This window comes from Taudactylus pleione, unplaced genomic scaffold (assembly GCF_031769625.1).
Source record: "Taudactylus pleione unplaced genomic scaffold, aTauple2 ptg000061l, whole genome shotgun sequence".
NCBI classification, from domain to species: domain Eukaryota; kingdom Metazoa; phylum Chordata; class Amphibia; order Anura; family Myobatrachidae; genus Taudactylus; species Taudactylus pleione.
Window position 1 is genome coordinate 16070209 of NW_028284463.1, and position 22419 is coordinate 16092627.

The following is a 22419-nucleotide window of genomic DNA, read 5'->3' on the forward strand; positions in this document are numbered from 1 at the left end:
CATTTTGGAGTGGCTGGTCAGTTTGTAGTTATAGGTCTCCTGCAGAGTATATGCCTCAGTATAATGGGGCTACGTGTGTGCAGGCACTGCCTATGTGCCAGGGGCTATTGTTTAGGCTTGTCTGGTCACTCCTCTTTGTTCTGTCATGTGCTGCTGCTGTCAGAAGTGAACGATGTGCTCGGCGCTCCCAGTCAGCCAGTGGCAGGCTCTGTGCCCGGTGACGTCACACACGTAGCGGCTGAGGGGGAAATCTGTGCCTGCGTCGATGCGATCGGTACTCCCCAGGCTCCGCGGCGCCGCCATCTTCAGTGTCTGTGAGGGAGAGAGAGGGGGAGCCAGAGCCGGGAGCGGGAGCAGCGGCGCCGCCACCACGGGCAGGTAATAGCGAGCGGGGCTCAGGGGCTTATACACAGGAAGGGCAGCAGTGCCCTGTATATATGTGTATGAACGGGACACTGCTGCTCCTCCGTTCAGTCATACATGTGTCTGGTACCGTTACATGTATAATAAGCCTGGCACATCTGTCTTATTATTACATGTATAGTATATCCAGTCATGGCAGTGTGCATATCACATGCACGATATGGTGCTTACATTTAGTTGTGAAATTTACATATTACATGTATGATATATGCGGACATGGTAGTGTGTGTATATATTATATTAACAGTCATTGCATTATACATGTACATATCTAGTCCTGGGAGCTTACATGTTGCATGCATGATATATCCAGTCATGGGAGCTTACATGTTACATGCATGATATATCCAGTCATGGGGGCTTACATGTTACATGGATGATCTATCCAGTCATGGGAGCTTACATGTTACATGCATGACCTATCCAGTCATGGGAGCTAACATGTTACATGCATGATCTATCCAGTCATGGGAGCTTACATGTTATATGCATGATCTATCCAATCATGGGAGCTTACATGTTACATTACATGCCTGATATATCCAGTCATGGGAGCTTGCATGTTACATGCATGATCTATACAGTCATGGAAGCTTACATGCATGATCTATACAGTAATGGCAGTCAGGAGCATTCACATTTCATGTGGGGCTTTCTTTTTTCATATTGTGTGTGTATGTAACATATATAAAATTAGTTTTTTTTGGATTATTGCTCTCTTCCGTATTATGCTGTATACAGTTGTCAGTCAGGGTAGTGTACATATTGCATATGTGCTTTGTCTAGGCAGGTCAGTTGTGCATCCTGTATGTGGGGGTTGTTCTGTATTACGTGTATGTCACTCGGAACTCCTGTGTTACATGTGTGTTATGTCTAGTCGTGTCAGCCATGTCTTGTGTATAACATGCAGTTTTATTCTAACCACTCATCATTTTTCTTTATACACCATATACTGAAGTTATAGGCTGTCACATTACACTAGAGATCATGTTTCTTAAAAATAAATATCCCCCTTGACCTTTAAATAAGTGGCAATTGGTTCTAGGGAGTACTCCCTCCCCTCCTTGTGTTCTTATGGGGGTGGGGGGGAGATGACTTGGTGCCCTTTCTGGTACCCTCTGTGCCCTGTAGAGATTTGGGACTGTTAGGTATTTAGGTGGTTTACAGCCTGTTGCTTGAAGGAGAACGTAGGTTATTATTCTGCAATATAGATAAGGTTCTTTCACATTTAAAAGGCCAAGGGTTAAGTTACCTGAGAGCATTGGCTTTGTAGATAAAGCTTTTTATCTGTGTCAGGCTGTATGTTCCTTGATTTGTATAATCAGTAGGCTATTTATGCATTAAAGGGAAGTGGTTTCATATCCTGAAACTACTGGTATTGTGCTTTTGTTTTTGCTATGGAAGAAAATGCAACATTTGTAGCATATGAACCAGGAAACTGTTTTCAAATCTGTCAGCTCTTCTGTCAGTCTAGATCACTTCTCCAAAGATGCATGTTCTCTTTAATGCCAACTCTGTTTTAGCTGCCAAATATGAAAGGAAATAAAAATAAGTAGGATTTTTGGGGAATTTTCTTGTTATTGATATCAATTCTTGCTGTAATCTTGCTGATCTTAAGCCTTCAATTTAGAAAAACACTGAGGATTATGCGTTCACCTAATCCATACTTATAATTTGCTCATTTACACTTCCTTCCTGGGTTCTTTATTTCTTTTTTTTTTACCGTTCTCAATCATACGGATGTTCATCCGTTTTCATAGCGTGATCTGAGATGCTTCTATTAATAAGAGGAGTCTGAGATAGTTTCTGTCTTTTTGGACTTGGTTACGCACTTTGGGCTTTATGAAGGCGTGTGGTCGTAATTCATTTAGGCTGTCGGTCGTTACATTGCAGAAGTATTGCGTTACTCCTCATTATTCAGTGTGTGTGATGCAGCAATATGTGACCAAGCTGCACACACTTTAGGAATGGCCCATTGTGACTTCTCCTAGCCCTCTGTTTCCACAAAAAAATAGTTTTACCTTTTTTTTTTTTTTATCAAGTATTTACAAAGTGACACACACAATTATTGAATCGTATATTCTCAAAAATGCAATAGGTGGCCAATGGAGTTGATTGTGAGAGAGTTTGCACTACTGAATATTGGCAAGCAGCTGTCTGATGGTGGTTTACTGATTAGGAAAACCACCAGAATTTTTCTCCATTGCTCAGCTGGTCTTCTTGAGAGATGACACTACACAGACTGATCTGTATTGCACCTTGCATTGCAGGGCAAAGACCCACATTTCCATGTGTCGGTGCGTTGCTCAGCTCACAGGTAGCAAAGGTGTGTGTGTGCGTGTCTCGCTCACTCACTGATACTATTGGTTAGCGACATTTAGACTAATGACAGCTGACACCTGATCGGTTGCTATAGGCTGCAGCCTGTAATTAAATAGGTATGTTTTCTGGCATGCAAATTACAATGAATGTAGTGAATATTTTTTTGCATTTACTGCCTAGGCAGGTGGCTTCTGTATTGTCCATAGTTTGAGTCTGTAGGGCTGATTCTGAGTTTAGAGCAAAGAAAGTAACTTTGCACCTTGGCAAAACCTTGTTGAGCTGCAGGTGGGATAAACTTGCAGAGAGTTAAAGCGTGGTACCCAGTGATTGAACAACACAATGTAATGATACATCGTGCCGACTGTACACACTGCGCGATCCGGTGTACAACCACGCACTGTATCGTTCCATGCTGCATGTAACAGCATGGTGGTGGTCGTTCATGCAATCAGGCGTACACATATGATCCACACAATATCTTATAGTGTGTACTTAGCTTTGGGAGGGGCGTGTCCTGGCTCAAATCTAAATTGCAGTGTGAAAACAATGCCATCCAGTTTTTGTGGGCTACATGCAAAATCAGCCAGTATTTACCTTGCATGCAAAATAAATGTATTTGCATCCCTTGAATTGCAACATGGTTTGTCCAGGTGCCAAGTTACATTGCTCCCAACTCAAAATCGGGGCTTGTGTTTTCGTCCCGGCTTTCAGATTTTGATTTTAGCATGGAGGTGGAGGTATAAATCCTGCTATTCGGCGTTACATGCCTAGTGTTTCCGCTAGGCTGTTTGAAAACAGCCTGCCCTGAGCCTTCTCTGGCCGCAGTGTCTTGCAAGTGGGAAAAGTTGCGGTGACAGATCAGCATCCGGTGAGTAGATGCCGTGCACATGCGCAAGGCATCTATTCACCGTGAGGAGAGGGCTTGGGGGAAGCTCAGCACCTCCGTAAGTCAATGGCTGACTGTAATGTGTAATAGGCATAACATGCCCACACATGGGTCTCTCGTTAGTCACATATCAGATGATCCATCGCACACATGGCTATGTTTATGACTGCATTTCTCTTTACTTGTGTTGCTATATTACTCTGCTTCTTTGAAATGCAGTTGGGCTTCACTCTTCCAGGTATCAGATACTAATTTATCGAGGGAGCTTGTTTACTTACGCAGACCAGGCCTCATCTCTACAAGCCAATTACAGAACCAGAGACCGTCGATTATTTTTTTTTAAACAATTTGGCCGTTTTCGACCGATTTGGAACGACAAATCGTTTAAAAAGTGCTGTGCGATAACTATGCCGATGCGCGCTGACGTTGATCATGGTCGCTGATCAATTGAACCTGCAGAAATATCGACTTATTGATTTGGCGCACATCGTTCAGTGTGTATGCACAATGGATGATGCGATGGACGATATGTTGTCACTTTTCCTGCCCACTCCCCTCAACTATTTTGTGCCAGCATCGTGAGGTGCTTGCTGCAAACGTTAGGTCGTAAACGACTGCAGATCGTTAACAATATATCTAGTGTTCACTCTCGCTCCGGCGGCAGGCAGGGCGCCGGAGCTAGAGAGGACACTTCCGCGCGCACCTGGAAAGGGGGCATGGCCATTGAAAAGGGGGCGTGTCTATAAGACGCGTCCCCTCTTTTCGTCACTCTTGGGGGCATGCCTGGCACTTACGGACACTCCGGGCAGCCCCCAAGCGCTTCTGACAGGTAGAATAAATGTCGGGTGCATGCGCCCAGCGTCTATTCACTGGCGGTGACCGTGTCACCTCACATTTCCCCACCCGCAGGACACGACGGCACCCGCAGGCTGTCTTAGCGGGGCGCTGCACAGTGAGGGCAGGGCGCTTTTTGCCCTCCAGAAGGAGGGCAGGGTGCAGCGCCCTGCTAAAACAGCCTAGCGATGACGCTACCTATCTATATCGTCAGATTGTTTGTACAATCGTTCCATGTGTAGGCACAATATAGTTTGTCCAGGAATTCAAGGGAAATCGCAAACGAGATTGGACCATTTGCAAATCGTACCGTGTGTAGGCCCCTTAATATGTAGCATATTGCACAAAACTGTAACTTGCACATAAAAATATAGCCAAGAGTTTCACTGGTTTATAATTACCCTTAGGTCAGACTTCGTATTTTTTCCCCACTGAAAGACTTAAGGGAATACGTGGTAAGCAACCGGTTGTCAAAGCTGCTAATAATGAATTGATGATTAATGAATTTAAAACTGCAATCGAAATGATGGCTGATGTTAGCATGATGATTGGAGGCTTGGATAACTCACAGTTTAGTAAATTTACCCCATAAAGCTGTGTAAGTGTTTTACTATGTCCTGGTGTTCCCGCAACAGGGGGTCAAGTAATCAAAATTTTTGGGCTCCCGATCTCCCATCTAAAATGACCAGTAACTATTTAATTATATTTGCTAGTTGGCGTGGATGCCCATTATTTCTGCTCGCACCCTCCAGAGGTGGTGAGCAGGAATCTGCGAAAAGTCTGGCTTTTGGGTGCCCGAACTGCTCTATTTTATTATTTTTTGGGGGGGGAGGACTTCGCCCATTACTTTGCACGGGTTTAGTCGATTTACACAACTTGACCACATTAATTTGGACATGACATGCATGATAAATAATGGGGGTCCGCAGGCACCTGTGCCCTTCTGCAAAACAATGGAGTATCGCCCGTCGGGCGCCCATTACTTACGAGCGTGAGAAAACCGTTGAGTTCCCCCATGTGGATACAGGCTATTTATTCGCAGAGAATGAGGCATCACTGAGACATCATGTTGTAGATTGCATAGATGATGTTCCTTGTAAGCTGGATGCACCGTGTGCTTACAGCATGGATAGATGGAAGTCTGTCTGTCTCTCAGAAAGTTGAAATGTAAGTTCTGTTGTGTTATTGAGACGTTTGCATATATATGTGGGAAGGCTTTTGTAGGGGAAGGAACTCCAAACACCTTTTTAGCCTGGTTCAGGGTGCGGTTTCAAATTTGTGCCCCCATACACTGTCTGTGTGTAGCTGTACATTCCTCTCTTTTGAAATATTTTCCCCTGGTCTGTGGATCAAGGTGACCAGTAATATATTAACTTTGCAATGCGCTTATCTTCCATCGACTGCATTTCTTTAGAACCAATGTGCCTTGTGGGATTGCTTGAGTGGCCACGAAGTTTGGGGAAAACAATAAAATATAAATGCCTTTATCTGAATTGTTATAACTGCTTTTCCCAGAAGTCTTTAGAGCAGATCTTAATCCAGAACAATGCATATTGTTTGCAGTTTGCAGAGAACTTGCAATTGTCCTTTATGCATCCATCACTGTCAGGAATACAATAGGCTTATTGGGTACTAATTTGACCCTTGTAACCTAGTAGTTCTACATTTGAAATTCACATTAGTGTTGCTCCGTTGGCTTCACATTTTATTGCGAAATGATTCCACTGTAAGCGCCTTGCTAAAGTTAGACCTCTTGGAAAGTGCAGCTGAATTCATGTAGCAAAATAACGCTCCAGTGCTAAGAGCTGGTCAGGTGTTGATTTACCGGTTATAGACAGGCCCCTTTCCAGCTGCGTCTGTAAGAAACCAGTTTCTCAGTCTCTCGCAATTAATGTGTTGTGATATTTGCATGTGGTACATGGCCTAACGATTGATGGTCCTGTAGTTATTAGAAGAGCGGGGAGCTGACACGCTGCTCTCTTGTAGCACATTGATAAGTCTCTGTATATTTAGAACCTGCTGGCCAGCATCCCAAAACCCTGTGTGAACTTTACATTGCAGATGTTTCCGACCGGCGGCGCGAAGACAGATATTTATTGCTCTTGCAGCGCTGTGTTTAAGGTGAGGAAAGGGGAGCCTTTATGCCTGTTTCTGCTCAGCGTCATGTATCGTCCTTACTGGAAAGTCTGACTCAAGTAACAGTCATAAAAACCCACTCTGTTCCTTGCTGTAAGAACTGGACAACTTTAGTAATCTGTCACATGCTCCTAGCAGGCGGTAGAGAGCCCTAGTGTAACAGGGCATGGAATGTGTGCTTCATCAGGACATCTCTGTCGTCTGTATAACACACAAACAAAACTTCAATACTTAACAATATAACTCTGTGCCGTTAAAGTGTCTCCATTCTTGTCATACCATCTGTGGATGCTGTTTGCTGGAGGTGACTAGGTGCTTTTAGCTTTTTTTACTTGGAGTTTAAAAAAAAAAATATACAGTCTGTTTTAAACTTATGGATTGGGGATCTCCCACCCTTGTCTCTGTGCCCCCCATCTGCCACCTCTCTCTGCCCCCCCCAGTCTGCCTTCTCCATCCCTCTCTCCTCCCCCTCCCGCCCCGTCTGCCTCCCTCTCTCCTCCCCCTCCCGCCCCGTCTGCCTCCCTCTCTCCTCCCCCTCCCGCCCCGTCTGCCTCCCTCTCTCCTCCCCCTCCCGCCCCGTCTGCCTCCCTCTCTCCTCCCCCTCCCGCCCCGTCTGCCTCCCTCTCTCCTCCCCCTCCCGCCCCGTCTGCCTCCCTCTCTCCTCCCCCTCCCGCCCCGTCTGCCTCCCTCTCTCCTCCCCCTCCCGCCCCGTCTGCCTCCCTCTCTCCTCCCCCTCCCGCCCCGTCTGCCTCCCTCTCTCCTCCCCCTCCCGCCCCGTCTGCCTCCCTCTCTCCTCCCCCTCCCGCCCCGTCTGCCTCCCTCTCTCCTCCCCCTCCCGCCCCGTCTGCCTCCCTCTCTCCTCCCCCTCCCGCCCCGTCTGCCTCCCTCTCTCCTCCCCCTCCCGCCCCGTCTGCCTCCCTCTCTCCTCCCCCTCCCGCCCCGTCTGCCTCCCTCTCTCCTCCCCCTCCCGCCCCGTCTGCCTCCCTCTCTCCTCCCCCTCCCGCCCCGTCTGCCTCCCTCTCTCCTCCCCCTCCCGCCCCGTCTGCCTCCCTCTCTCCTCCCCCTCCCGCCCCGTCTGCCTCCCTCTCTCCTCCCCCTCCCGCCCCGTCTGCCTCCCTCCCTCCTCCCCCTCCCGCCCCGTCTGCCTCCCTCCCTCCTCCCCCTCCCGCCCCGTCTGCCTCCCTCCCTCCTCCCCCTCCCGCCCCGTCTGCCTCCCTCTCTCCTCCCCCTCCCGCCCCGTCTGCCTCCCTCTCTCCTCCCCCTCCCGCCCCGTCTGCCTCCCTCTCTCCTCCCCCTCCCGCCCCGTCTGCCTCCCTCTCTCCTCCCCCTCCCGCCCCGTCTGCCTCCCTCCCTCTCTCCCCCTCCCCTCCTATCTGCCTTTTCTCTGTGCCCTTCTCACTTCTTTCTCTGTGCCCCCACCTTCCCTCTCTATTGGGGAATTCAATTCAGCACGATGTTGAATAGCGATGGGAGGGAGCTCCCAAAGCTACTCAATACACTGGGCTGTTTGGGTGGGCTAAGAATTTCTTCTCGCAAGGAGATATCCGACCAAAGTGCCGGGCACGCAGCTGTTTGTCTGCATAGCGCGGCACTAACACCCGCACACCGGGCACTTTAGTCTTGTTAAGGTGCGATAACCGGCATTCTCCGGCCACACAGCGCACTGAATTGAATAGCTTTGGGAGCTCTCTCCCGGTACTATTCAGTTCGCGTTGAATTGAATTCCCACCTTATGTAAGTTGCGATATCCACCTTTTTTTGCATCTCTGCTGAATTAAATAGCTGTTTTTCTTAAATATATTTTTTTATTGTTGTAATAATTGTTCCTTTTAACACCTTAGATCACGTGTCGTTATTTTGTAAACGATGGGTGCTTGTGCACGATCTTTATATGCTTAGTATGTGTCATGGCACAGACCAGATCTCACCTGCCTCCAGCAGTCTCTGCACCAATGTTTAATGCCACGCTTTAGCCCAGGGATAATGTTTACAGATGCTATCTTTAAATACAGGTTCTTATAGTTCATTTTTCAATGTGAGTGTTTGGGTTACACCTTATTTGTAATCAAACTACTTTAAACCACCTGTGGCTTTATACCTGTCGTTGAAAGTGCAAGGCCGCAGCACAGCTGACGAGCAAACAGGTCGTCTACCAGTATCCTAGGAGGAGGAGAAGTAAGGTTGTTGGTGTTCCTTTTGCATACATGCAGTGGGTTTAATTCCTTTTCATGAGTTTGTAGCTCATCAGTACCCTAGGATCCAGGCTGTAAGCACAACCCCCACCTGTGGACGTCGTGCCCTCATACCATCCTCATGGAGTCTGTTTCTGACTGTTTGAGCAGACGCATGCACATTTGTGGCCTGCTGGAGGTCATTTTGCAGGGCTCTGGCAGTGCTCCTCCTGTTCCTCCTTGCACAAAAGCGGAGGTATTTGTCCTGCTGCTGGGTTGTTGCCCTCCTACGGCCTCCTCCATGTCTCCTGATGTACTGGCCTGTCTCTTGGTAGCTCCTCCATGCTCTGGACACTACGCTGACAGACACAGCAAACCTTCTTGCCACAGCTCCCATTGATGTGCCATCCTGGATGAGTTGCACTGCCTGAGCCACTTGTGTGGGTTGTAGAGTCAGTCTCATGCTACCACTAGAGTGAAAGCACCGCCAGCATTCAAAAGTGACCAAAACATCAGCCAAAAAGCATAGGAACTGAGAAGTGGTCTGTGGTCACCACCTGCAGAACCACTCCTTTATTGGGGGTGTCTTGCTAATTGCCTATCATTTCTACCTGTTTATTCCATTTGTACAACATCATGTGAAATTGATTATCAATCAATGTTGCTTCCTAAGTGGACAGTTTGACTTCACAGAAGTCTGAATGACTTGGAGTTAAGGCCCCCATACATCAGCAATTGATTGCAGCAATCGTGCAATCTGCAATCGATTGCGTATAAAAATCTTTCCCTTTTTCAATCGAGTGCAGATTGCAGAATTGCCACAATCGATTGTGTATAAAAATCTTTCCCTTTTTCAATTGATTGCAAATTGCATGATTGCTGCAATCAATTGCTGATGTATGGGGGCCTTTACATTGTGTTGTTTAAGTGTTCCCTGTATTTTTTTTGAGCTGTGTGTGTGTGTGTGTGTGTGTATATATATATATATCTATATCTATATCTATATCCACCTTGTGTAAGCTATGGATACTCTTATCTTGGCACTTCCACATGCAATCTGTTTTAGTTTAACATTAATTGTATTTTTGAAAAACTCTGCCACTTTGTCTTCTCTCATTAAGGAGGGCAGTATTTCCTGCCAGTTACATGTGACGCAGCCAGACGCTTCCAAGATGAATGTTACCAAGGGAGGCCTGGTGCTGTTCTCGGCTAATTCCAATGCATCCTGCGTTGAGCTGGCCAAAAAGATAGGAGAGTAAGTATGCCTGGATTGTGCTGTCCTATCTCTCTGCCTGAGCTTGGGGGGGGGGGGGCAATTGTTTTCCCCAGTGTCTGGGCATCTTCCTAATCTCTCCCCGTGCATTGACATTCATGGCGAAGGTGTTTGAAAGCATCAGATTGTACAGAATAAATAACTGCATCCAGCTGGCTTTCAATGCAACCTACAACAGCACCTTCTAGAGCAGGGCAATCGGGAAATGCATCTGCACTAGATTCCTTATGCTGCACGTTTTGCAGCAGGAATCGGTCAACCTGCCCACATTAGTGGCCTCAAAACGACCTCGATTCCCATTAATAATCAGATTGGAATGAGTTCATTATCTGGCGTGTTGATGAATTTGGTTAGAAGATGCCCATAGACCATTGCTACCTGCTAGTCATGCAGGAAATGATATGGCCAAGTTGGACGTTATACAGCAGGAGCTATTAGCTTGCGGACAGCTGTGATTGCTTATTACCACCAGCTTTTACCATGGTTAGGCTAGTAGGGGACACAGTGTTCAGCCTTTGTGGTAGGGTCAGTCTTAAAGGTGCGTTACCACCCAGGTAGGGTAGAGGAGCTTCATAGTTCAGACCCCTTGCTGGAGTCATTTTTCCCCATTCTTAGTCCAGGCTGGGTCCTGTTTTTGAGGGGGTGGGTGAGCAAAATGCCCAATGAAGAAGCCAATATCACCAACATTGGGGTGTCTCATTCGCCCTCCAGCTCTGTAGATCTTTTTAAAGTAGGGAACATAAAATGATCACTGCTTTTGGTGGTGATGTTAAAATATTAACTTAGTTGAAGCAGGCAGTTCTATGGGATCACTATTCTATTTCCAAACAGTATTAGCACAGTGTGTTCCTGTATCTTCTCAAACAATCCTCTGTATGGCAATTTTGCATTCGGTGTAGACTACTGAACTATTTTGCTGTTTAATGTCTTCTTCTCACATATAGCCCAGCCTCTGACTGTTAACACTGCTTTTCCTTTCAGCCTGTGGGATGAATTCTCTGCCCACGTTACATGATTTAATTCTTTCCTTTTACAGGCGCCTGGGAATTGAACTTGGCAAGGTTCTGGTATACCAGGAGCCAAACAGAGGTGAGTGAGAGCTAATTGGGGGTCACCTGCCAACTAGATTGAACATGAACAGAAATCCGATTACTTCCGAGCGGGTTATTATTTGGGCCCCCACACACAGCCCGACGTCAGGGAAAGATCGCTCTGTGTGGGGTGAATTTTACATTCTGTCATGGCCTTGATGACAATCATTCTGTTGTCTGATAGAGCCATGGGATGTTTACTGAAATCGCTATGAAATTCATCAGAACATTGGGATACTGAGCAGTGAAAATTCTATAACTCATTCAGTATATAGCAGTCGTCAGCCTGGCATTCCCTGAAGAACAGCTGTCCACTAGATATTTTTAATTTGGATAACGAGGCTTATGGCCGGCCTCATTAGTAAATGAAATTTGTGCTTTTCCATCAGTCAATCACTCATTGCTCCTTGTGCGGTATAGAGCTGTGTTATTTATTAAGGTGTTGTGTTTGGATAACTCTGTCCGACTGGTCCTTTTTGATCTCGATTGGGAGAAGTATTTTTGCCCTTCAGCAATGACTGCCTGCTTGTTTTCTTTGCTCCCTGCGTCTGAATGTTGTGGCTGTACAGTTCTCTGCCAGAGACACTCATCCTTGCTAATCTTTTTGGCACTCAATTAACTCTGCTATATTTTCATTTTCTCTGTCTGTAAATGGTCCAAGAACACAGCAAGGACAAAGTCAGTCTGCCTTCCTTGCATGCGCTAAGCAAACCCGTTCTGCCTGCTGATTCTTTAGTGTATTATTTAATAAGGACCTGAAAACATATTATATGCTGTAGAGATGGGTCAGCTGAACATTTTTTTTTTTTTTTTCCTGAAATATCAGTAGATCTGCTTACTTAGTCATTCAGAAGTTACTCTGTGATGCTACCATATTTCATTAAAAGTCTAACCCACATGCCAAATTCATGATGGATCATTACAAAAAGAAAATGTAAAAATCAGTAAATCCTTGAAAAAAAATTTATTTGTTTGGAGCCCCCCACCCCGCCGTCCGTCATCAGCAAGTTACTGCAAACCCCATCACCCACTGACACTGCAGAGCTTTGGTATGAAGCCAATAAGTAAGATACAATATACATATTGCAGCTCTATCCTGCACCAGGAGCGAAGATTGGATGTTGGGGTTGAATGTATGCTCGAATGTAAATGGTTTTTGTTTTTTTTGTTTTTTTTAATGCCTGTTGTCCTCAGGGCTGACATTTGGACTTTTCGTTGTGTATTAAGACTTAACACTTGACATTGGTGGATATATTAATTCGTTTACTGTATCGACTTCAACATAATCCTTTTTTTTTGCACAATGTTTTTGTAAACTGATTTTTGTTTGTTTTTTTTTATTCCTCAGAAACGCGTGTTCAGATCCAGGAGTCTGTGCGAGGGAAGGACGTGTTTATCATACAGACCGTTTCCAAGTATGTCACTGTTTCATGGGAAGTTTTCCTCTTTTATGTAAACACAGTTCTCGCTCACATTTGCCAGACGCTGTCATTTGATTTTATAATACATATTGTAACACAGCTTAAAATCCACGTTATTGCTAAATTAATTCAACTGCTTTTAAATGAAGGGGTTATAGGTTGATAGGAGTCCATGATCTAACGATCAGTGATATAGAGCAGGCACATCCTTTCCAGTAGTCCCTGTTCTGTTTTATTTTATTTTTTTTTAAACACCATTTTTATATAGCAGTCACTGGAGGCTGCCACTTTGGTGCGCTGACCTAATATTTGCCCAGCAGGCTCATTAGGATCTTGTGACATCACTGAATCATGGAGCGCCTCCAGCCTTGGTGATGTCACCAGTTCCTAGTAGGCTGCATTGCCAGCCGTGCTTGTGGTTTCGGTCCACAATACGGTGACTTCCAACAAGAGTTAGGCGACATGTGCAACTTTTTAATCGGTTACATAACACGGCAAACAAACCCACAGAGTAGCACTTTGTCACGCTATTAACATTCCACAACGAGTACAAGTTTCGGCCTCAGCAGAGGACAATTCTGCTTGTGTTTAGAGGTCTATTTCTGGCTGCGAAGGATGGATACAACTGCACTGCATCAGTCTCGTTACTCGAAAAATGACGAGCAAAATTACTGACTGCTTTGACATTTGCTATTTAATATTTAGTGACAGTAACCTAAAAAAATTATATATATTTTTGTTTTTTAAAAACATTTTTTTTTTCCTTTAATGCAGTATTGTGTCATTTAAAAGTACTGTGTGTTTTTATGTTCTTTAACTGAACGAAGACATCTCTGTAAGAGGCTGTTTGCTTACTCATAGCAGCACCAAGCTGTAAGTGCTCCCTTTCCTCTTCCTCCAGTCTTCCTTCCGTTTGAACATATATCTGATAAGGAAGTAAAGTTCATCTGTCTGCAGTTGTACAGCGGAAAGATGGAGCTGGGGAGTTTATAGCGCACGCACATGTATATACACACACACACACACTCGTGGTGCTTCAAATGGGCTGCTTAACTCGTACATAAGTCCATGGTTTGTGATTCTACCACCCCTCTCCACACTATGGTTTATTCTCTTATCAGATATCTGTTTTACAAGCACATTATCAGTCAGTGTCCAAGCTGTGCTGAAGTGGAGGGGAAGGTAGGTTGGACCCCGAGGGGGTGAAAGGTGAAAAAACTGGGAATGGAATATGGCCACTTCCTTAGTGCGGAGACAGACAGGATTGTTTCCCAACATTGCTCAAAAGTGTTAACTTAGTGTTCATTCTAGCACCCTGCACCTGTCACGACCCGTGCACTTCCTCTTTCCTGCCTGGGGTCTCTCTCTCTGGTGCTTTTAGCACACTCCAGTCTGTATCTCAGCTGTTTGTTGCATCAGCTGAGTGAGCTAGAAGCACCAGAGCAGAGAGCGATACCCCCGGGCAGGAAAGAGGAATTGCACTGGTTGTGACAGGTGCAGGGTGCTAGAATGAACGCTATAAAATAATGTGCCGTAACCTGTAGCAATCGATGAGGTAAGTAGTTTTCTCTGTCGTACGCATGTTGTACAGTGTAAGTGAATGTCTGATCTGTGTCTTTGGGTTATTGCCACCTATGAGCGGTATTCGTAAAAGTCCTTTATCTCCCCACTCAAAGCGTCTCAGCCAGACCAATGAACCCCATAGAAAATCCTAGTGATTTAGATTTGAGGACTTGTCCACTCCAGCAGATTAATTCATATTATTCATAGCTGTAATACAGTCCATGTTCTGGTCACTGACACTGGCTTGCACTTGGATATGTTCTAACATTCTTTAGGTTTTGACGTTACTTGCTGGAATTGCAGTACATATGTGTAATACGATTAACTGCTTATATTCTACAGTGTTACATACTGCTAATATAGTGTTCCAGTGATTTTATATGGTTTACCTGGTGGAATAGTACTACTGATGCAAGACAATTGGGAGGTTAGATCTGTCCCTTCGCACTCATTATCCATGAGGTTATGTCTCTGTGTTTATTTAGGTCATTGTAAGTCTACGTGACCCTGTAATACTATGACGTAACCTATTCCCTGGGGAGACAGCCTATTCTCTATAATGGAAAATAAAATAGTCATACAAGTGTATATAATGGGGAAGGGTTAACGTTTTCGCAAGAGACTTTGCTGAGCCAATACTGAAGAACGCCAGAGGAGCACATGCCTCAAGGATATTGTGCAATATTCAGCATAACTGCACAGATACAGCCTTATATAGGGATATGCTGGAGTGGATGGTGCTACGGGAAATACCCTGCTAGAGAGCGTAGGGAATGACCTCTATTTAACGCTGTGGCATGACGTAAACCGCCTAGGCTTAGACACGCTGTCGGGCCGAGCTTTAGTCCAGATCTATCTTTCCCATAGGTTCTTGGTCTAATTTTCATGGCAGTTTTATTAATCAAAAAAAAACGCAGCCGTCCACATCAATGATATAACATTCCGGCCAACACATCTGCTAGAAGGCCCCTTATCTGATTCAACCCTTCTATTAGCTAGTCATTAACTATTCTAATAACCCTATCTTCCACTTCAGGACACAATACAACCTTGTGCAGTTCTGAGTGAATTGTCATCGCAGCTTACATACTTGTAGGTGGGATGCTGTTAATACAAGTTCATGCTCCAGTTGCTTCTCTTGTCCAGTTTATTTTTCCTTTACTGACAGATCTACTTCTTGGTTTTCATTGTAGTGTAATGTTTTTTGTTCCCTTTAAATTTGCATCTTAAGAGGGTTTTGGAAGCCATAGTACCGGGCCTGGAGGGGCCAAAAAAAAATAAAATAAAAAATGGTACTCGGGCCAGACCCTATTGACACCTAATCATAAACCTCGTAGTTTTAGGGGTGGGTGAAGTGTCTCGAATTCTGGAGCCATGGAAGATAGTAGTTATTGATGTAGATAAATATGACATCATACAGTTAGACAAACTGGCTCCGGGTGATTTTGTCCAACCCTGATCTAGTTGGATTATAATCCAATGATGGATTTTAAAATTAAGGGCCGTATTCAATTAGCAGCGAAAACGGACGTTTTCTTCGACATTGGCGAAAACGGACATTTTTGACAAAAAAAAGGTGGAATTTTCGCCAAAAAACAGTAAAAAGCGGCCACGGGTAAAAAACGACTGGAGAAAAGTTTTCTCCATCCCAGACCAGGAGAAAAAAAATGCAAAATCCCTATTTTTGGCTAAAAATGTGGGGGTTTCTTTCAGAACCCTTTGGACACTCCCCCTAATGATAAATTACTGAGGAAAAAAATCGTAAGTTGCGCACTTTGGCAAAGAAGAGAACGTACAAACTTTGGGCGAAAGAAAACCCAAAAAACGTTGAATAATGATAGTTATTTTTTTCCAGGAAATTACTGTTACACGTAAATTGGGGATACGTTAAAATGGGTACAAGTATATTTTCGTGTCATAAAAAAACAATTAAAAAAATCGTTAAAAAACCCACCTGCTGCGACCGTGTGTGATATTTAAAACACTTGACGCATCCATAACTCCCATCGAAAAATCAGACCCAATACGTTAATAACATTTTTAAAAAAAAATGTGCCCAAAAAAAAAAAACATTTGTAGCCAAAAATGGGGATTTTGCATATTTTTGTTTATTTTTTTCCACCTGGTCTGCGATGGAGAAAATGCATTTTAAATTGTTTGGTTTTTTTTCTGCCTTTTTTTTTTTTGCAAATAAACGCCCGTTTTCGACAATGGTGAAAAAATTTTCAGTTTTTGCCGCTAATTGAATACGGCCCTAAGACTGTTATATGTAGGAATATTATTTGTACAGCACTTGGGAACTGTTTCCCTTTCTGGAGATGGAGCAGGGATATAACTGTCTGATTCGGACCATTCTGGATGAAAGCGGTGGCAAGAACAGCTAAAATACAGCAGGGTACCACCAGACGTGCCTGCACATAACTATTTGGTCTTTAAAAAAAAAAAAAAAAAAGTCTACAGCAGTGGTTCTCAGACTCTGTCCTCAGGACCCCACACAGTTCACGTTTTGTAGGTCACCCAGCAGGTGCACAGGTGTAATCATTACTCATTGACACATTTTAAAAGGTACACAGGTGGAGCTAATTATTTCACTTGATTCAGTGTGGAGACATGGAAAACATGCACTGTTTGGGGTCCTGAGGACCGAGTTTGTGAACCTGTGGTCTACAGTAATTGACCTGCTCTGACTGTACTGTAATTTAGCAGTCTTGCCACCCTTTGCTTCTGGAGAAGGAAGGGATGTCTTGCCTGGACCTCCTGTCGTGTTATGTCATTCCCTAGATTTGGGCGGCCTGTGTTTTCCCAGCTCCTGCCGAACGACGATGCCCAGCTCAGTAGCTGGGGAAACACGGGCCGCCCTCCTTTTTACATACGTGTTTGTTGAGAATAATGTATAAGCACTTTGCATTTGGGTAAGCGCAACCACGTTCCAGCTGGATTTCTCCCATGTTTCCAGGGATGTGAACACCACAATCATGGAGCTTTTAATCATGGTGTACGCGTGCCGGACCTCATGTGCTAAGACCATTAGTGGCGTCATCCCCTACTTCCCCTACAGCAAGCAGTGCAAGATGAGGAAGAGGGGCTCCATTGTCTCCAAGCTTTTAGCTTCCATGATGTGCAAAGCTGGTAAGGCAAGTTCATTGTAGAAGATGGAATCCAGAGAAGGGGGATCTATGTTATCACAGCGCCCCCTGCTGTACAGACTTATTACGCTTCCTCTAGTGTTGATGCAATGCAGCCTGGCTGTTCTTTCACACAGATAAACCACCCAGTAAAGTTTAATGTCCACTGTTAGCCTCATGTGTAGTAGTCACAGAAGTGCTTTGAATTACATAAGGAGTCGGTGCAGGGCTCATAAATGTGCATGATGAGGTTTGGCAGCAGCTGGGAAGGTTCTATGTGAATCTAGCCGAGCGTGTATGGTGGGTGCTTAGGGCATCCTTTGCTTACTGTAGCCGCACCCCCACCATTGCCACTGATGGGAGTTATTGTGGACCCGGGTCCTATTCCGTCTACAGCTCGGGAAGGGAACTGAAATTTAAGAGCAGCTCTTGTTATCGCACTGCGACATATGATCTGCAGACTGATATTGAAACTTCTCCTATATTATCTTTTTTTTAATTTATTTTTATTTTGGTACATCCATTATGCCCATAGTTTGTGTCTGCTCATGCACGCAGCAGGTGAGATACAGATAGTTGCTTTTTGATGACATCATCGTATCAGACTAACACAGAGCGAACCGGACATAATGACTTTGCTCTTTATTATCATCGTAAAGTGACATACGTATCCAAAATCCTGTTTTGATTTAGTAAAATATTTATCTACTTTTGGAAAAAATGGAAAGTTCATAACAGTTTGGCAGCCTGATTGGACTGTGTCACGTTTAAGATGTATTTGTGAATGGAATTGTCCCCTCCTTTAGATTAGGCCCCATCCTGTAACACCTTAGTGGTCCTCCGGTCCATTCCAAAGTTGGGAGGGACTAGCCCTTTACAAAGAGGACTTTGTGGGAATTTAAGCCCGGCCTGGACAAGTGAATGCATTAGATTGAATGGCCTCGTCCTGTCCAGGCAGGTACCTCCATAAACATCTCTCCTGCCATCAGAAGGGTTCAGTCCTCCAATACTCATTCTCTCACCTGTCAGAGCCTCTGGAGAGAGAGCAGTATTTAGCAGCTGCCCGAAATCTAGCTACTGCGACGGGGACATGGTGGTAAAATTATTTTCCAGGCCTATAGTGACCCTTTTGCCTCGACACACTGTGGGTCTCACACCAGTATTCTTGAAACTGCAGCCTCTCCCATTTACGGTGATCTAGTGACATTGCTGAGGCGTGAGGCACCCTCTTTTGAATACCTATTTAATCAGCCCCCTCAATGACTGGCGTAATTGTGTACAGGCAACCCCATGCTCTTTAAGTTGACTTTGTGGCGCTTCGCTGGTTAGAGCTTAGATTGAGCTGTATTTTATTACATTTAATGGAATGAGCCCAGTGCTCAGTCTTATGCTATCTAGGAAACTCTGATAAAGTTTTGTCTTTGTATCTATCTAACACACCTGTACACTCGCTAACCCGCCCCCAGAACATCATGTTTGGAAGCATTTCAAGTAGAACTTTTGGAATTTTTCCATCTCGGCCTCCATACAGAAACCTGTTAGTTGTGTTTATTCAGTCAGTCTTTTCTCTGTGTAAACTTGACTCCCTGTCTTTTTGTAACTTAAAATGCAGCTTAACCAAGCAGTACTAGATACTATTCCAACCTGTTAGGGAGGAATTTAGTGCAGAATGTGCCTGATTTCTGTATTTTCTATCCCTCGTCTATGTCATTGTGCGACTTGTCCTTCTTCTCGCAAAGGTTTAACTCACTTAATTACCATGGATTTGCATCAGAAAGAAATTCAGGGGTTTTTCAATATTCCTGTGGACAATCTGCGGGCATCTCCATTCCTCTTACAGTACATTCAGGAAGAGGTGAGCTGTGTAAACATTCATTCATTCACATTTCATTCTAAACCTGATTTTTATTATTTATTTTTTTTCAGCTCCAAACGCATAGTATCTCTTAAATTCATGATGAATGTTTTTCCACCATGTTCAGCATATAGCCGTGTGGCTACAGTACATGTTATGCCATCATTTGCCAATACATCAGAAATTGGTCTATTGGTTGGGATCTTTTATGGATTGTAGAGCAGGGGTATTCAACATGTGGCCTTCCAGCTGCTATGGAACTACAGATCCCAGCATGCCCTGGCCCCTGACACACTTTTGCTATTAGGTCATGCTAAAACTGTAGTAATGCTGGTATGTGTAGTTCCACAGCAGCCGAAGGGCCGTATGTTCAGTACGCCTGTTGGAGAATGTCATACAGACCATATCTTAAGGGACTAAGAACAATAAAAAATATAAAATGTTTTCTTGCCGCGTTTACCTAGCAGCAGGCTATAAAATATACACGCACAGTTTGTCATTGTCGTAGCTTACCTTGAAATGGGTCAGTCATCAGCTAATTGTGCTGATCTTTCCACTGGCGTGGTCCCATAGCGAGCGCCATGCCCTTGAACGATCTGACCGGACATGCCCTTATATCAGCATTGGCTGACAGTGGTCCTCTACTGCACCAAGAGAATAGTGTGTGATCTGGCCAATCACACTGAGACCCCGTACCTGACCTATATCCAGCTTGGCCAACTACACACTGCACATGACTATTATTTGGAAGTCGATCCTGTCGTTTGGGCTAAGGGACCTGATCGGTTCATATGTAGCGAGCTACAGGACTGGGGAGAGGGGAGTAACAAGTCTTGTTGTGTGTTGAGGGATTTGGTTGGTGTGTTGACCTTGTTGACCAGAAACTGAAGTGTTCTCATTTTACTCTTGAATGGGGTTTAGTCTCAGTTTGTGTAAGTGAATGTGAGAGCTTTGTTTTATTGTGTGTAAACAATTAACCTTATGTGTAAGCTGTATCACATTCTTACTATGTAAAGTTATTAGAGGTAAGTGTTTGGGAGTATTGTGTCTCTCCTCCCATATTACACAGCTTGATATGGCTGAACGTTCACTTGGAGGATCTATAATCTGCAGAATAGTCTCATAGTAACTAAACAAAACCCTGCTGTAAAGTAAAACACAATTTAAAAGCTGGTTTAAAGAGACGTTGGCGTTCAGTGTTGAATGTATAAAACTAGTTTTCCTAGTTCCTGTGACTGTGCCTGACTACTGAAAGGTGAGCTCTGCAAGCAGCCAGAGCCATTGGGATGGGGCCAAACCCGCAGATACCCAAACATATGGCAGTGAGCAAACCTAAGGCCCTATGTCCTATGCTCTACTGTGTGGAGGGTTTTCTCAGGGCCAGGCCAGTTGATAAATACATAGGTCTATCCTTGAAGATCGTCACTCCCAGTCAATGATACCAGTGCAGGGTTGCACTGGCCAACGGGTACAGGGGAAGCCTGCGGTGGGCCACACTGCCCTCCTCTAGAGATCAGGTTCCAGACTGTGCACTTGATTTATACATGTTACATTATACTGCACAGGACTATAATACATTTTCTACAATGTTATTAATCTGGCACATTATCATGCATGCACTAGCAGTATTTACTATATATTTTTAAAGGGACCCAGACCATGCATTATCTAATGGTTAGCCAAGCCTCTGTGGAGGCTGGCCACAGCTCTTAAGTATGGGCCCCTATCACTCAATTTTCCCGGTAGGCCCTTCATGCCCCAGTCCGACACTGTACCGGTGTATCTGTAGCCACAAGTGCAATTCACAGGCTGCCTCTGGTGACTGCGAGACTGTGTCACTGAAATGACAGATGATCCTTCTGCAGCGTAATTACAGCACAGATATAGGAAGCCATGCCTTTTAAATATTCTCCCTGACACGCTGGAGACTGATCACGTTTCTGACAGAACAATGAGCATGCATTACATTTACTGTGAGCAGAAGCCAAAGCCGTGCGAGAGCCGGAGGTGTAACCTATCATTTACCTGCATATTTATAGGTCCTGGTTTTAGCTTTTGTTCTGACAGCTACTGAGGGACATCCCACCTGAGTAGTGTGCGCAGGACGATCATCTTCTCTGTCTTAATCGTTTTCAAATAAACGTATAGGTCCTGTATGGTCTTGCACGTAATGACTTTGCTGTTATCATCGTAAAGTGACGTACTTATTCAAAACCATGTTTTATATTGTAAAATATGAATAAGTATTTATCTACTTGCTAATTTTTGGAACAAATGGAGGGTTTATAACGGCTTGTCAGCCTGATCGAGCCGTGTCACGTTTTAGGTGTACTGATGAATTGAAAAGATGAATGGAATTGTCCCCTCTTTATATAAGACCCCGTCCTGTAACATCTTACTGGATCTCTGTGTCTAGACCTCGGGTCCAAGCCAAAGTTAGGAGAGACGAGAGCTTTACCGAGAAGACTTGTGCGGGAATTTAAAACCGGCCTGGTCAAGCGAAGAATGCATTAGATTGAATGGCCTCGTCCTGTCCATGCGGGTACATAATTAACGTCACACCTGCCATCCTCTTGGCTGAATCTCTAGGAAGGATCCTGTCCTCCAGTGCTCGTTCTCTCAGAGACCTCTGTCAGACTGCTGCCATCCCTTAAAGGCCTGGTTCCCAAGGGAAGGGGGGGGGGGGGGGACTCCACTAAAATGGGCAAACTGTAAGTTTCTGTTGGCAGGGCAGCATATATCGCTATGAGACACTCCTCTGTTCCATTATCCTATTGAAAAATATTGTTGTTTTTTTGTCATTGTGACAGATTCCTGATTACAGAAATGCAGTCATTGTCGCCAAATCGCCTTCATCAGCAAAAAGGTGAGTGCAGATTTAGTTTATTGTGTATAACATATAGTTTATTATACATACCCTAAAGATATTAACATTTCTGCCTGCCCCCCCCCAACTTCCTGTAGTATATTGTTTGTATCAGGAGCAAATCCGTGGCCAGCGGGTTCCTAGATCAGTGTTACACAAGCCATGTTGATCCACCAAGTGTCTGTGAGCCACTGTTCAAGGACACCGTTAAGAAGTTGTTGCCAATAGAATCAATAGCAAGTCTGGCAATCAGGGGACCCTAAAAACAAATTCTAGGACCCCGGCTGGCGTTGTGTCCCACTTGCTGAGGTCTCATCCCAGTGCCTGGCCCTCTCCACAGCATCATCCTCCCCGCTCTGTGTCTGCTTGGGTGCCATGAAGCAGTCAGTAAGTAGGCAGTGATTGGACAGCTCTGAGACCTAGCTAATGGGATTATTACTTTTCTACAGACCC

At 44.7% G+C, this 22419-nt stretch overlaps 1 protein-coding gene across 1 annotated transcript in view; it reads left to right on the forward strand.

Moving 5' to 3' along the window:
* Positions 1–202: 202 nt before the first annotated feature.
* PRPSAP2 (phosphoribosyl pyrophosphate synthetase associated protein 2) overlaps positions 203–22419 on the forward strand; it is a 33354-nt gene continuing 11137 nt past the window's right edge. Inside the window, exons 1-7 of the mRNA XM_088464804.1 lie at positions 203–378; positions 9894–10027; positions 11082–11134; positions 12485–12551; positions 17077–17249; positions 18985–19100; positions 21911–21966. Coding sequence (XP_088320930.1) covers positions 9945–10027; positions 11082–11134; positions 12485–12551; positions 17077–17249; positions 18985–19100; positions 21911–21966 — 548 coding nt within the window. The 5' untranslated portion in view covers positions 203–378; positions 9894–9944. The remainder of the gene's footprint in view (positions 379–9893; positions 10028–11081; positions 11135–12484; positions 12552–17076; positions 17250–18984; positions 19101–21910; positions 21967–22419) is intronic.